At 57.5% G+C, this 15000-nt stretch overlaps 6 protein-coding genes across 6 annotated transcripts in view; 3 read left to right on the forward strand and 3 right to left on the reverse strand.

Moving 5' to 3' along the window:
- Positions 1–48: 48 nt before the first annotated feature.
- Positions 49–2163, reverse strand: ENH_00055490 (DNA replication licensing factor MCM4, related; the record flags this gene model as incomplete). Its single annotated transcript, XM_013581587.1, has 5 exons — positions 49–394; positions 602–831; positions 1226–1379; positions 1623–1683; positions 1867–2163. Coding segments are annotated over 5 exons (1088 nt in total), but the record flags the coding sequence as incomplete, so codon positions are not given.
- A 419-nt stretch (positions 2164–2582) lies between these two features.
- Positions 2583–5054, reverse strand: ENH_00055500 (hypothetical protein, conserved; the record flags this gene model as incomplete). The annotated part of the gene is made up of 1 exon (XM_013581588.1): positions 2583–5054. The coding sequence occupies one exon, from the start codon at positions 5052–5054 to the stop codon at positions 2583–2585; it is 2472 nt and encodes an 823-aa protein (XP_013437042.1).
- A 1091-nt stretch (positions 5055–6145) lies between these two features.
- Positions 6146–6466, forward strand: ENH_00055510 (hypothetical protein, conserved; the record flags this gene model as incomplete). Its single annotated transcript, XM_013581589.1, has 1 exon — positions 6146–6466. The coding sequence occupies one exon, from the start codon at positions 6146–6148 to the stop codon at positions 6464–6466; it is 321 nt and encodes a 106-aa protein (XP_013437043.1).
- A 3477-nt stretch (positions 6467–9943) lies between these two features.
- On the forward strand, positions 9944–10302 carry ENH_00055520 (hypothetical protein; the record flags this gene model as incomplete). The annotated part of the gene is made up of 2 exons (XM_013581590.1): positions 9944–10047; positions 10122–10302. The coding sequence occupies 2 exons, from the start codon at positions 9944–9946 to the stop codon at positions 10300–10302; spliced, it is 285 nt and encodes a 94-aa protein (XP_013437044.1).
- A 423-nt stretch (positions 10303–10725) lies between these two features.
- On the reverse strand, positions 10726–12701 carry ENH_00055530 (hypothetical protein; the record flags this gene model as incomplete). Its single annotated transcript, XM_013581591.1, has 2 exons — positions 10726–11148; positions 12654–12701. The coding sequence occupies 2 exons, from the start codon at positions 12699–12701 to the stop codon at positions 10726–10728; spliced, it is 471 nt and encodes a 156-aa protein (XP_013437045.1).
- Positions 12702–12795: 94 nt separating this feature from the next.
- The window catches only part of ENH_00055540 (vesicle trafficking protein, putative), a gene marked incomplete at both ends in the record, with an annotated part of 3184 nt that continues 979 nt past the window's right edge, over positions 12796–15000 (forward strand). The window contains 3 exons of the mRNA XM_013581592.1: positions 12796–13013; positions 14283–14476; positions 14908–15000. The exon at positions 14908–15000 is cut by the window's right edge and continues 54 nt beyond it. Coding sequence (XP_013437046.1) covers positions 12796–13013; positions 14283–14476; positions 14908–15000 — 505 coding nt within the window. The remainder of the gene's footprint in view (positions 13014–14282; positions 14477–14907) is intronic.

Consider the following 15000-nt stretch of genomic DNA (forward strand, 5'->3'; position numbering starts at 1 on the left):
GCCCCCACCCCCCCCCAAACCGCAAACCCTAAACCCTAAACCCTAAACCCTGCCTGCTGGAGAAGCAGCTCGTCGTGCTTGTTGGAGGGCTCGAGGAAAAGCCCGTGGAGCTCGCGGAGCTGCGCAAACTTGCTGCGCAGCAGCGCGTCAAATGCTGCTGTTGCGTCTTGTGGGGCGTTTTGAACAGCAGCAAAAAGTGTGGGGTCGAACGCATGCAAGTGCTGTAGAGACACCCCAAAGGCCAGCCGCTCCCCACAACCCCGCGACTCCAGGAACCGCAGCAACTTCCGCATGTACAATCCCGATCCCCGATCCCCGATCCCGATCCCGATCCCAGAGTCCTCGCCCCACTCCCCCCGAGACAGCTCCAGGTCCTCCTCCGACGCCGTCACCACTGCGCACGCCGCCCCACAAACCCTAAACCCTAAACCCTAAACCCTAAACCCTAAACCCCAAACCCCAAACCCCAAACCCCAAACCCCAGACCCAGCCCAAACCCTCGACTCCGAACTCCCCGCGCGGAAGCGCGTTTGGCGTCGGTTTTTGGCGTGGCGAGCGCGGCCTAGGGTTTAGGGTTTAGGGTTTAGGGTTTAGGGTTTACAGCCCGCGTAGTCCTCGAGCACGAAGGTCTCCAGAAACCTCTCGAAAGCCTTCTCCAAGTCCGGCCCCACCACTTCCCGCGGCAACTCCGGCAGCCGCTGCATCTCCGCGTCCAGCAGCAAAAACTCTCTCCCCATATCTCCCAAGTCCGCCCGCGCGAACTTCACTCTCCGCACGGCCAGGGGGGTACTTCCGTACTCGCTGGCCCCCGCGGAGGACCCCAGGGGCCCCCTGCGAGAAACCAACGCCCAGGGAGCCACCCAGGGAGGAAGGGCCTCCGGGGAAACCCGCTACAGAGGCTGAGCAACACACGCTCGCAAGGCGCACCAAACCCTAAACCCTAAACCCTAAACCCTAAACCCTAAACCCTAAGGACTGCGGGAGGCTGGGGGTGGACTTTCAGCGCTTTCGAACGCTGCGATCAGGGAGGCCTGGGAGCGCCACAGAAAGTCCAGGGCGACGGCCCACGGCTGCAGCGACCCGCCGATGCTAGGGTTTAGGGTTTAGGGTTTAGGGTTTAGGGTTTACACTGCCTGCGCCGGGATATGGGAGACGCAGCTGAACCCGCAGCAGCGGGAGGCTCGTTGGCGGAGGCCCCCAAAGTGGCCTGGAAGGGCGAGGCCACCTGGCGGGGCCGCGGGGGGGTGAGGTCTTCATCCATTTTGCTGCTGCTGCTGCTGCTGCTGCTGCTGCTGCTGCTGCTGCTGCTGCTGCGGGGCTGGCGAGGCAGCAGAAGCGCTGCAGGCGCGAGAAAAGGGAATTGTTGACAGAAGAAGAGGCTGCAGAAAGAAGAGAAGACGAAAAGTGGCGAAGAGGAGTTCCGGGAGGCAGCCGGGGAGGCTGGGTGGAAGCAGCAGGTGTCTGTACACCTGAAACGCGGCGGCGGCGCCGGACTTCTCCCCAGTTTTTTATTTATTTACAAAAAATAAACAAAAAAAGAAAACTTCGCTGCTGCTGCAGCAGCAGCAGCAGCAGCAGCAGCAGCAGCAGCACCAACACCAACCCCCCCGAGCAACACCCACCAGGACCCACACTGGGCTCCCCTTGCTGCTGCTGCTGCTGTTGTTGCTGCTGCTGCTGCTGCTGCAGCCAGCAGCAGAAATTATTCTTTAAAAACGTTTTATGGAATTTTCTAACACAAATTTCAAGTCCCTTGCCGCCCAACTCTTCGTTGCTATTGCTGTTCTTCCTGCTGCCGCTTCGCTGCTGCTGCTGCTGCTGCTGCTGCTGCTGCTGCTGCTGCTGCTGCTGTGTGGGCAGCTAAACACTGCCGCAAGGACGAAGGCGAAACCAGCCCTCATCCCAATCCGCATAGAAGCCTGGTCTAGGGGAGCTGCGAAATTTGTCGTTGCTGCTGCTGCTGCTGCGCTGCTGCTGCACTGGTCGTTGCTGCTGCTGCTGCTGCTGCGCTGCTGCTGCACTGGTCGTTGCTGCTGCAGCCCCTGGAAGCATTGAGAGCAGCTTCTCTTGCTGCTGCTGCGAGGCCCACAGCTGGCCTGGCTGCAGCCGTTGCTGCTGCGCCAGCAGCAGCAGCAGCAACAGCTGTCGTCCCCACCGCAGCATTAGTGGCTGCTGCTGGCCTTGCCAGCGCTGCCAGTGCAGCAGCAGCTGCTGCAGCAGCAGCTGCTGCAGCAGCAGCTGCTGCTCGTGTCTGTGTCTCCTTGCCTCTCCGCAGCAAGAGAGGCGCGCTGCAGCAGATTCATTTAGAGCTGCAGCAGCTACACAGCGCAGCAGCAGCCGCTGCTGCTGCTACTCCTATTGTTACTATTCTACTTTTCTATGCGGCAGCTGCTGCTAATCTGCTGCTGCTGCAGCTGCTGCTGCTGCAGCTGCTGCAGCAACTACAGCGCACAAGAGTTAAACTATCAGCAACAATCTGTAGGGCTTGTACATAAACCTCAAACAAAAAGCTTTTCCCTGCAGCAGCACAGCAGCGGCCTGCTGCTGCTGCTGCTGCTGCTGCTGCTGCTGCTTCCGCCTAATCAGTCGCTATCAGATATGCAAACGCTGGGCACGCTTAGTCTGCTGCTGCTGCTGCTGCGGTGGCGGTGCTGCGCAGCAGCAGCAGCAGCAGCAGCTCTGGCTTCACTGCGAGTTGGAGTGGACTTCACTACTGCAGCAGCAGCACTTGCTGCTGCCTTATTGCTGTCAGTCTGCTGCCGCAGCTGCCGCTGCAGCAGAGGCTGCTGCAGCAGATCCTCAGATGCTGCTGTTGCTGCTGTTGTTGCTGTGGGGACCCAGCTGCTAGCTGCGCTGCTGGCATTGCTTGAAGGAGACAGCAGCAGCAGCAGCTGCTGCTGCTGCTGCTGCTGCTGCAGTTGGCGCTTGTGGCTGCTGCTTCCCTTCGCGCCGCGAGCCGCAGAGACCCGTGCAGCAGCACTTGCAGCAGCAGCAGCAGCAGCAGGCTGTTGCTGCAGCAGCAGCAGCTGCTGCTTCTGCTGCTTGTGCTCAGTCACAAAGTACAGCAGCGCTGCCTGCAGCTGTGCGTTTTCTTCTTGGGCAGTTTGTTGCAGCTGCTGCAGCTGCTGCAGCTGCTGCAGCACTTGCTGCTGCTGCCCCTGCAACAATTCTACTTGCTGCTGCAGCTTTTCAGTCTTCTGCTGCTGTTGCTGTATCAGCTGGCGTTGCTGCTGCAGCAGCTCGTGCTGCTGCTGCAGCTGCTGCCGCTGCTGCTGCAGCTGCTGCTGCAGCTGCTGCTGCAACTCTGTCTGACGAAGCCCCAAACGATCCACCTGCAAAAGCACTTCGGGCTGCTGCTGCTGCGCTAGCTGCTGCTGCATTTGCTGCAACTGGTCTTGTTGCTGCAGCTGCTGTTGCTGCTGCTGCTGCTGCTGCTGCTGCTGCAACTGCCGCGATTTGCCCTGCTGCTGCACTGCACCCACAAGCCCAACACCACCTGGGGACCCCCGTGGTGCGTGGGCTGCAAATGCTGCTGCTGCTGCAGTTGCTGCTGCTGCAGTTGCTGCTGCAGTTGCTGCTGCTGGTGCTCCAGGCTCTGCTGCTGCTGCTGCAGGTGCAGCTGCGAGTGCAGGCACTGCTGCTGCTGCGGGCCCTACTCCTTCTGCAGTTCCTGCTGCTGCTGCAGGCCCTGCTGCTGCTGCTGCTGCTGCTGCTGCATGCGGTGCTGCACGGGTGCTGCGCAGCCGCTGCAGCAAAAAGCCCAGCTGCTGCTTCAGCCGCAGGGCATCAGCAGCAAACTCTGGCAGCAGCTTACAAGCTTCGCATGCTGCATCGCTGCAGGTCTGCGAGGGCAGCAGCAGGTGCTGCTCTTGCTGCTGCTGCTGCTCTTGCTGCTGCTGCTCTGGGACACTGTGCCCTGACGCGTGAGCTTGCCTCTGCTGCTGCTGCTGCTGCTGCTGCTGCAGCAGCTGCAGCTGATTGAGCTCGGCCTCAAGACTGGCTAGCTGCGGCTGCAACTGCCGCAGCGGCGAATCCTCCTCAGTTTGCTGCTGCTCCTGCTGCAGCAGCCCAGCAACTCTGTGCTGCTGCTGCTGCTGCTGCTGCTGCTGCTGGCCTTCTCTTGGCTCCGCCTCTGTCCCCGCTGGCTCCGCATACGGCAGCAGCAGCAAGGGCTGCCCATGCCGCAGCGCTTGCTGCTGCCGCTGCTGCTGCAGTGTGCGACAATGCTGCTGCAGCAGCTGCTGGTCCTGCTGCAGCAGCTGCTGTTCCTGCTGCTGCAGTGGCTGATGCCGCAGCGGGGCCACCAGGGAAGGCACGCAGCAAGGACTAACTGCGTCAGCAGCAGCAGCAGCAGCAGTGCAGCCTAGAGCAGCAGCAGCTGCTGCAGCAGCGGGAGCAGCAGCAGCAGCAGCGGGAGCAGCAGCAGCAGCGGGAGGGTGGTACTTCACGTGCACATCTGAGGGACACCTGCTGCTGCTGCTGCTGCCAGAGGGCGCAAGAAGAGTCGGCAGCCACGTGCTGCTGGCGCTGCTGCGGCGGCTGCTGCTGCTGCTGCAGCTGGCGCGGTGCTGCAGCGCCTGGCCTGCTGCAACAGCAGCAGCAGCAGCTGCTGCTGCTGCTGCTGCAGGAGCGTCGCTGCTGCTGGAGGCAGAAGAACCTGCAGATAGTCGCGCGCGCACACGATGTGTGCACTCTGCTGCTGCTGCTGCTGCTTCAATTGCTGCTTGTTCAGCAGCTCGTGGAGTGATGCCGGCGCTGGGTGCAGCAGCAGCACCTGCCACAGCAGCAGCAGCAGCAGCAGCAGCAGCCGCTGCTGCTGCTGCATCCTGAAGAGGGGCCACGCGAGACTCGACGGGGATCCCCAGGCTCACAGCTGCTCGCGAGAGGAGAGACTGCTGCTGCTGCTGCAGATGTTTTTGCTGCAGCAGCTGCTGCTGCAGCAGCTGCTGGTGTTGCAGCAACAGCATCTGCTGCTGCTGCTGCGTCTCGTCGTCAGAAGGCCTTCGTGCTCTGCGTGCCTGTAAGGCCAGAGAAACTTGCTGCTGGTTCCGCATTGCTGCTCCTGCTGCAGCAGCAGCTGCTGCTGCTGCTGCTGCACCTTCACCTAGCTGTGGCAGCTGCACCTTGCCACCAGGGCAAGCAGCAACTTCTGCGGCAGGCTGAGCTGCTGCTGCTGCTCCCTTCTCTTAGTTCTGGTCACTTCAGCGCTTCCGGGTAGTGCTGCTGCTGCAGCAGCGCCACACCAGCAGCAGCAGCAGCAGCAGCAGCAGCAGCAGAGTGCTGCTGCTCCCTTAAGGGGCTTTGGCAGTACGCTTGTTGCAGGAAAAACTCAAAACAGCCGAGAGGGCTACTGTTGCTGCTGCTGCTGTTGCTGCTGCACACGGGGGCCCCTGGAGCAGCAGCAGCAGCAGCAGCAACTGCTGCTGCTGTACAGGCAAAATTGCACAGGCCGGTTTCCGGGTGTACGTACACCTCAAGGGAAGCAGCAAATGCAGCAGATCCAATTTAACTGCAGCAGCAAAAGAGGAAACTGCAGCAGAGGCAGCAGCCCCTGGGGCCCCCAGAGGCGCGAATGGCCTGCGCAAAGTTGCAGCAGTGGCAGCAGCAGCAGCGACTGCTGCTGCTGCTGCTGCTGCACTGAAATTATCTCTTTTTCTTTGTTTATTAACTTTAATTTTGCCGTAACACAAGCCGCAATATCATTTGGAGCTTGTCGCAGGGGCTGAGCCGACAGCTGCTGCTTGTGTTGCTGCTGCTGCTGCTGTTGTAATGGGCAGCAGCAGCAGCAGCAGCAGCAGCAGCAACACCGAGAGCCGCAGCACCAGCTTGATGTAAGGCGCCCTGTGCTTACCTGGGAGCAGCATCACTGTCATCCCCAGCGCTTTAGCGGGAGACACGGGGAGCTGCTGCTGCTGCTGCAGCAGCAGCAGCAAATGTTACAGCAGCAACAGCAGCATGAGGGATGAGGCGCCGAGCTGCTCCGTTCCGGGGTAGATTGTTGTGAGCCTGCAGCAGAAGCAGCCGGAGCAACAGCAGCAGCAGCACTGGCCACAACAGCAGCAGCAACTGCAGCAGCAGCCCAGGAGCCCAGGGGCCCCCGTCATCAGCAGCAGCAGCAGCAGCAGCAGCAGCAGCAGCAGCAGCAATGCTGCAGGGCCCCGGGCTGAGGGCCCCTGCTTCCGCAGGGGGCCCCCAGCCTCTCTGGAGAGAAGCTGTGGACACAGTGCTGCCGGTTGCGTTGGAAGAGGAGGCTGGCCCCACAGCAGCAGCAGCAGCAGCAGCAGCAGCAGCAGCACAGAGCAGCAGCAGCAGCGGCGGCGGCGGGCGCTGCAGCTTCTGCTGCGCTGCTCTCGGCTGGGGCGCAGTCTCTGGTTTGCTGCTGCTGCTGATGTGTGCATGTTTGCTGCTGCACTTCGCCGTCTCTGTGGCGGGCCAGGAAGGTGGGAAGCAGCAGCTCTCTCAATAATAAATAAATAAATAAATAAATAAATAAATAAATAATTAATTAATTAATTAAAATTATTTATTTATTAATTGGAGCCCCAGGTGCAGCTTTTAAGGCGTAGCTGCAGGCAGAAAGAGCAGCAGCTAGAGAGGCGCCTCTGCAGCAATTGCTGCTGCTGCTGCTGCTGCTGCTGCTGTTGCTGCTGCTGCAGCAAACGCGTACTTTGGGTCCTGCCACGGCACTGCGCGCATGTCTCACCACCTTCTCTTTTTGCTGCTCTCCTTCCAGTTCGTGCTGCTGTCGCTGCGGCTGCCGCTGCCGGCCTTTCCTGCTGCTGCTGCTGCTGCTGATATAGGGCCCTACAGACACAGCAGCAGCAGCAGCAGCAGCAGCAGCATTCCCACTCTAGGCGCAGCTGCCCGCACTCTGGAAACCCACGCGGTGTATGCACACCTGGATGGGGCATCGACGCCCTCCAAGCCAGTAAGCAGCAGCAGCAGCAGCAGCAGCAGCAGCAGCAGTAACTAGAGCAGCAGCTGCAGAGGCGGCAGCAGCAGCAGCAGCTGCAGCAGCAGTAGGGAACGGCGTGCTGCTGCTGTTTTGTCGCACTGAAGGCTTGGTGCTGCTGCTGCTGCTGTTGCTGTTTAAAGGAACATTGCTGGGTGCAGCAGCTGCAGCAGGAGCCACTGCTGTTGCTGCTGTGGGAAGCACAGTGGCTCTGATTGCGATACTGTTGCTGCTGCTGCTGCTGCTGCTGCTGCCACGTTGACTTGCTGCTGCTGCTGCTGCCTGTCACAGGCGTCTGGAGATTCTCGAGTTGCCCCTCTCCCCCTGCAGCTAGAAGGATCCCCAGGTTAGTTTCGCTGAAGCAGCAGCAGCAGCAGCTGCTGCTGCAGCAGCAGCAGCAGCTGCTGCTGCTGCTGCTGCTGCACGAATTGCGCATGTTTGCTGCTGCTGCAACTTTGTCTACTGCTGTTGCTTCTGCTGCTTGTATTGGAGCGAAGCAGCAGCTGGCCCGCGTGCTATGCCTGCAGGTCTGCTGACTAAAGTGCTGCTGCTGCTGCTGCTGCTGCTGTTTGTGCTGCTGCTGTTTGTGCTGCTGCTGTTGCTGCTGCAGCTTTGTCGGCGACTAGGCGACAGGAGTCTCTTATATGCTGGAACTGTCCGTGCGAAAGTTTCTTACTGCTGATACATTTGCTGCTGCTGCTTTTGCTGCTGCTGCTTTTGCTGCTGCTGCTTTTGCTGCTATTGTCGCTGTTGCCGTTGCCGCTGCTGCTGCTGCTTGCTGCTGCTGCTGCTGCTATTGCTGCCGCCACAGCAGCAGCGGCTGCAGCTGTTCTCGCAGCATCTGCGGAAGCTGCAGGTCTTGTGTAGCTTGTGTTCTTGTTGTCCATTCCTTCATCGTTGCTGCTCCCTCCGCTGCTGCTGCTGCTGCTGCTGCGCTCGCTTTTGCTGCTGCTGCTGCTGCTGCTACACTCCCTGCAGCAGCAGCCGCTTCTTTCGCGGCCGCTGCTGCTGCTGCTGCTGCTCCGCCCTCCGCTGCCTCTCCGCTCGCTGTGCGCCACTCCCTGCCGCCCCATTCGCTGCTGCTGCTGCTGCTGCTGCTGCTGCTGCTGCTGCTGCAGCTGTGTGGCTGTCGCTGCACCTGCTGCTGTACTGCGTGGGATTCCACGCAGCTTCTCTGGGGCTGCGGACTTACGGCGGCGTCGAGCGAAGTCTTTACTCGCTGCAAACCTGCAGCCACCTCAGCTTCTTCTCCTTCGGCTCCAACTTGTCAGAGGGTTTAGGGTTTAGGGTTTAGGGTTTAGGGTAATGGGTTTAGGGTTTAGCGGCTAGGGGTTAGGGTTAGAGGCTGGGGTGTGGATAGGGGATAGGGGTTAAGGTGTAGGGGTTAGGGTTTAGGCTTTAGGGTCTAGGGTCCAGGGTTTAGGGTTTAGGGTTGGGGCGTTAGGGTTTAGGGTTTGGGTGTTAGGGTTTAGGGTTTAGGGTTTAGGGTTTAGGGTTTAGGGTTTAGGGTTTGGGTTGACTGGCTTCCTGGTCTTGACTTTGCTGAGCCTCTTCCGCGTGTTTGTGCTGCCACTGCCGCCGCCTCTGCTGCTGCCGCTTCTGCTGCTGCCGCTTCTGCCGCTGCTGCTGCTGCTGCTGCTGCTGCTGCTGCTGCTGCTGCTGCTGCTGCTGCTGCTGCTGTGTTGGTGGCGATGGTAGTGCTGCTGCTGCTGCTGCGTGGGATGATGATGATGCTGCTGGTGATGATGATGATAGTGTTGCTGCTGCTGGTGATGATGACGACAGTGTTGCTGCTGCTGCTGCTGCTGCTGCTGCTGGTGTTGATTGTGATAGTGCTGCTGCTGCTCCTGCTTGTGATGACAATGGTCCTGCTGCTGCTGCTGGTGATGATGATGATGATGCCGCTGCTGCTGCTGCTTCTGCTGCTGATGGTTGCTGCCGCGTTGCCGTGCATCTGCTGATTGCGGAGCTGTTGATATTGCTGCTGCTGCTGCTGCTGCTGCAGCAGCAGCTTCTGCTGCAGCAGCTGCTGCTGCTGCACCTGCTGCTGCTGTTTCGACTGCAACATTTGTTTCTGTCTGTTTCCGCTCGTTTTTTTTGCTCTTTCTGCCTCTCCAATGCATTAACAACTATTTATTCATTTATTATTACTAATTATTTATTTATTTAATTATTTATTTTATTTATTTATTTATTTTTGTTTGGTTTTTAGGGCCTCCCTGAACTCGCTGGTGGTGTGGGGCTGCGGCTTCATCTTTTATGTTTCTGTTTATGGTTTGCTGCTGGCCCCATACTGCTGCATGCATTTGCTGCTGTGGTTCATTTTCGTTTTGGTTTCTTTTTTCAAACACAAGGAGATCTTCCCTCTAGCCCCCCTGGATGAAGACAGTCAGCCCTGCTGCTGCTGCTGCTGCTGCTGCTGCTGCTGCTGCTGCTGCTGTGGTTGTTGCTACTCTTTCTGCTGCTGTTGTTGCTGCTGCTGCTGCTGCTGTGGTTGTTGCTACTCTTTCTGCTGCTGTTGTTGTTGCTGCTGCTGCTGTGGTTGTTGCTACTCTTTCTGCTGCTGTTGTTGTTGCTGCTGCTGCTGTGGTTGTTGCTACTGTTTCTGCTGCTGTTGTTGTTGCTGCTGCTGCTGCTGCAAGAAGACTGGGTGTCTTGCTGTTGCTGCTGCGGGTGCTGTTGTTGGGCTGGCTGCTGCTTCTGCTGAGGGGGCTGCTCGTGGTCTCTGTGCTGCAGCCTTCATGTTGCTGCTGCTGCTGCTGCTGCTGTTAGAACTATTGCTTCTGCTGCGGCTGCTGTTCCTGGTCCTTTTGCTGCTGCTGCAGCTGTCGGTGCTTCTTGTCGAGCTGCTGCGTTCTGCTGTGGCTGCGGCTCGCGGTTTTCCTGCCTCAACCTTCCTGCTGCTGCTGCTGTTGCTGCTGCTGCTGCTGTTGCTGCTGCTGTTGCTGCTCGTGCGTGTTGCAGCCGAAGTGGAAACAGTGCTTATAGGAGATGGCGTTTCTCAGAGGGGCAGGGGGTCCTATGCGCCAGCAGCAGCAGCAGCAGCAAAAGCAGCAGCAGCAGCAGCAACAGCAGCAGCAAGCCGCAGCCGGCACGTAGGAGGAAGGGGCAGCAGGAGCCGCAGCAGAGGTGCGGCTTAAGCAGCAATTACAGTTTGGTGCTGCTGCAGCCACTACAGCAGCAGCTGCTGCTCCGGTAACCTGTTGCTGCTGCACTCTGTTGACTGCAAGAGCAGCAGCAGCAGCAGCAGCAAAGCTACAGCTTCTTTCTCGCATGCACGTGTATCGGCAACTGCGCAGCAGCAACAGCAGCAACAGCAGCAACAGCAGCAACAGCAGCAACAGCAGTAACATCAAATGAAGTGTTGTGACGCCTCCAGATACTAAAAGAAGCAAAGGCGGGAGAGGGCTAGCTGCAAGTAGCTGCAGCTAGTTGCAGCTAGCTGCAGCAACAAGCCGCAGCTAGCAGCAGCTAGCTGCGGCTGGCTGTGGCTAGCTGCTGTCCACGACTCGCTGCTGCTTCTAGCTAGCTACAGCTAGCGACACCCAGGTTTGGCTAGCTGCACATAGCTTTAGCTAGCTGTGCATCTTCGCAGCTAGCTGCAGCTAGCTGCAGCTAGTGTGGAGGACAGCAGCTAGCTGTGGCTAGCTGTAGTGGGCCCCGAGCAACTCTGTATACTGACGCCCAGCTGCAGCTAGCTGCTGCTAGCTGCAGCTAGCTGCTGCTAGCTGCAGCTAGCTGCTGCAGCTAGCTGCTGCAGCTAGCTGCTGCAGCTAGCTGCAGCTAACTTCACATAGCTTCACCAAGCTGCAGCTATGTGGAGAGAGCTGCAGCAAGCCGCGTACGGTGCAATGTACAGCTCGCCACGAATAGTGTACAGTAGCAGCAGCAGCAGCAGCAGCGACAGCAGCAGCAGCAGGCAGCTGCAGTGCAGCTACAGCAGCCGCCAGCTGAGCAGCATTAGCAGCTGCCGGAGCAGCTGCAGCAGCTGCAGCAGCCACAGCAGCAGCAGCGGCAGCAGCAGCAGCAGCAGCATGCAGGCAGCTGCTCAACCCCTCCTTGCTGCTCATGCCTCGCGATTTACTTCTGCTCAGCAGCAGCAGCCGGCGCTGCGCCTGCAGCACAGTTTGCTGCTGCTGAGCAGCAGCTGGCGCTGCAGCACTGCTTCGCTGCTGCTGCTGGGGGAAAGCCGCAGCCTGCAGCCCAGCAGCAGCAGCAGCAGCAGCAGCAGCAGCAGGGGCCAGGTGACCCTGGGGGCTGCATGCATGCAAATCAGAAGATCTTTTTGGCCAAACGCCCCGCCCAAGTGGCCCCGAATTGGGGCATTTGGAAGCTGCTGCTGCAGTTGCTGCAGGTGCTGCAGCTTGTTTTAATTTACTTTGTTTTATTTTACTCTTTATTTCATTTATTTTGTTTATTTCAATGTGTAGAGGGGGCAGTGCCCCCAGGGCGGTCTGCCTGTGCTGCAGCAGCAGCAGCAACAGCAGCAGCAGCAACAGCAGCAGCAGCAACAGCAGCAGCAGCAACAGCAGCAGCAGCAACAGCAGCAGCAAGACGTCCCTGGGGGTGTGCAGCAGATACATTTGTGCCTGGGCCGGCGAACGCTCGGCGATAGCAGCAGCAGCAGCAACAGCAACAGCAGCAGCAACACAGCAGCGGCGCCAGCAGCAGCAGCAGGAACGACCGCAGCAGCCACGGCAATGCAAAGTGCTGCAGCAGCAACAGCAGCCGCCGCACCAACACAACCGCAGCGGGAGCGGCAGCAGCAAGAGCTGCAGATTTACCAACAGCAACAACAGCAGCAGCAAAATGAAAAAAAGCTGCACCAACGCCGGGAAGAGCAGCAGCAGCAGCAGCAGCAGCAGCAGCAGCAGCAGCAGCAGCAGCGCGATCCCTAGCAAAAGACACCGAAGAAGCAGCAGTGCAAACAGCACCGCAGTCAGCCGCAGTGATGTGCCCAGCAACAGCAACATCAATAATACCAGCAGCAGCAGCAGCAGCAGCTGCTGCTGCTGCTGCTGCTGCTGCTGCTGAGGGCTACGGCTCCAGGAGGAAGACAACTTTAACAGAAGTTGAAATAAAACATAAATTATTAAATTTAATTAATTAAATATGCTTAATTGCTAGCAGCAGCAACAGAAGCTGCAGACAGACCAGCAGGGGGCCTCCTGGGGCCCCGGCATGCAGCAACCTCAGGTGTCTATACACCTGAAAATGTACGCGTGCAGCTCTCTTGTTTTTAATTAAATGTATTTTTTAATTAATGCAGTATCTTCTGCAGAAGCAGAGAAGAACAAGAGGCCGAACTGCCTGCCTGCGAAGGCATGCGTGCAACCCAGCAGCAGCAGCAGCAGCAGCAGCAGCAGCAGCAGCAACAGCAGCAGACACATCCTCTCTCGCTTCTTCCTGAGGCTGGCTCTTGGAGTCCAGCAGCACAGCAGCTGCGCTGCAGCCTACGGCGCTGCAGGGAATAACAGCAGCAGCTGCTGCTGCTGTTACTGCAGCAGCAACAGCAACTGCTGTTGCAGCAGCAGCAGCAGCTGCTGCTGCTGCTGCAGCGTCCTCTGCTGCTGCAGATCAATAGCAGGAGCTACAGAACACGCTCGAGGCACTCACAACTTCAAACCCTCCCTCCTCCTTGGGAGCCTCCGCGTAAAACCCCAAACCCTAAACCCTAATTTAGGGTTTAGGAGCAACTCACGGTCCTCCTACGTGAGCACCGTAGTGCCCCCACGTGGAAGCTGCCCATTAGGGTTTAGGGCCCGGAGCTGGGGCCGGGGTTTAGGGTTTAGGGTTTAGGGTCTAGGGACTAGGGTTTAGGGTTTAGGGTTTAGGGTTTGAAGATGTGCGACGTGACCTTCATTGCCCGGACCTCGGACGGTCTGCTGCTGGCGGAGGCTTGGTCGCCGCACTTCGGCAGCAGCAGCAGCAGCAGCAGCAGCAGCAGCCACATGCAGCAGCAGGAGCAGCAGCAGCTGAAGCAGCAAGTCAAGGGCGTGCTGCAGCGGCTGCAGGGAGGGGCACCTCAGGGGGCCATAGAGGCGGGGCGCCTGCGATTCTAGTAAGGCCCTGCTGCTGCTGCTGCTGCTGCTGCTGCTGTTGTGCTGCTGTAGCGGCTGCTGCTGCTTTTGCTGCTGCTGCTGCTGCTGCTGCTGCTGCTGGATGTTGATTGTGCGTTCACCTTGCCAGTGCCAATACACCTGAGCTGTTTGTACACCTGAGCTGCCTGTACACCTGAGCTGTCTGTACACCTGAGCTGTCTGTACACCTGACTTTGGGGTTGTGCAAGTCTTTTGTCTAATTGCTTTTATTAAAGTTATTTGAGTCTCTCTTTTTAATTATGTTCTTTTGTCTTTTTATTTATTCTGGAGTGTCTGTACAGCTGAGTGTGGGGTGTCTGTACACTTGGGAAAGCGGTGGCTGTCTGTGTCTGTACACCTGGGAGGGTGTGGGGTGTCTGTACACCTGGGGAAGTGTGGGGTGTCTGTACACCTGGGCAGTTGGGGAGTCTGGGGTGTCTGTACACCTGGGCAGTGTGGGGTGTCAATACACCTGGAAATTGTGGGGTGTCTGTCCACCTCGCCGCTTTGGGGTGTCTTTCCGCCTTGCCCCTGTGGGGTGTCTGTACACCCGGCAGTGTGGGGTGTGGGGTGTCTGTACACCTGAAAGTGTGTGTGGGGTGTCTGTACACCCGGGAGTCTGGGGTGTCTGTCCACCTGGGCGTGTGGGGTGTCTGTACACCTGAGAGTGTGGGGTGTCTGTACACCTGGCCTTGTGGGATGTCTGTCCACCTGAGAGTGTGGGGTGTCTGTCCACCAGAGAGTGTGGGGTGTCTGTACACCAGGCCCCTGTGGGGTGTCTGTATACCAGCGAGTGTGGGGTGTCTGGGGTCAATTTTTTGCGCTTTTAGCGTGTCTGTACACCAGAGAGCGTGGGGTGTCTGTACACCAGCGAGTGTGGGGTGTCTGTGGGGTCATTTGTTTGCGTGTTTGGGGTGTCTGTACACCAGAGTGTGGGGTGTCTGTGGGGTCATTTGTTTGCGTGTTTGGGGTGTCTGTACACCAGAGTGTGGGGTGTCTGTGGGGTCATTTGTTTGCGTGTTTGGGGTGTCTGTACACCAGAGAGTGTGGGGTGTCTGTGGGGTCATTTTTTTGCGTTTTTGGCTGTCTGTACACCAGCGAGTGTGGGGTGTCTGGGGTCATTTGTTTGCGTGTTTGGGGTGTCTGTACACCAGAGTGTGGGGTGTCTGTGGGGTGATTTGTTTGCGTGTTTGGGGTGTCTGTACACCGGAGTGTGGGGTGTCTGGGGTCATTTTTTGCGCTTTTTTCAGCTACAAAGTGAGCCAAGGCGTGTCTTACTTGACAGTTTGTGCTGCTGCTTATCCGCGGCGTTTGGCGTTTTGTTTTTTGGAAGAAATTTCGAATTCTTTCGAAGACGAACTTCGCCTTTCTTTCGGCGCCCGCGGAGTCGACGTTTTTGCAATGCTCGAGACCCTCGAGACTCCCTACCACTTCATCAAGTTCGGTCCGCAGCAACTTTTTATTTATTTATTTATTATTTATTTATTATTTATTTGTTTATTATTTATTTATTTATTATTTATTTATTATTTATTATTTATTTATTTATTTATTTAGTTAGTTAGTTTGTTTGTTTGTTTGTTTGTTTGCTTGTTTGTTTGTTTATTTATTTATTTGTTTATTTATTTATTAAATTTATTTATTTATTAACTATTTATTTATTTATTTGTTTATTTATTTGTTTGTTTGTTTATTTGTGTTTGTTTGTTTGTTTATTCGGTTTTGGTGCTTTTGGTTCGGCCAGTTAGAGCCAACAGTCTTTAATTGCAAGTCAGGGAAACGCCGCGTGCAAACGCCAGCTGCAGCAGCAGCAGCAGCAGCAGCAGCAGCAGCAGCAGCAGCAGCAGCAGGGGGTGTGCGCGTTTGCTGCTGCAGAAAGAGTGCTGCAGAAGAAAAGACAAGAATATGCTGATCCTGCTTCCTCAAGGTCTTTGGCGCGGCTTAATGACTCTCTTGCAGAAGTTTCAG

Source organism: Eimeria necatrix, genomic scaffold, assembly GCF_000499385.1.
Source record: "Eimeria necatrix Houghton genomic scaffold, Enh_scaff456, whole genome shotgun sequence".
NCBI lineage: Eukaryota > Apicomplexa > Conoidasida > Eucoccidiorida > Eimeriidae > Eimeria > Eimeria necatrix.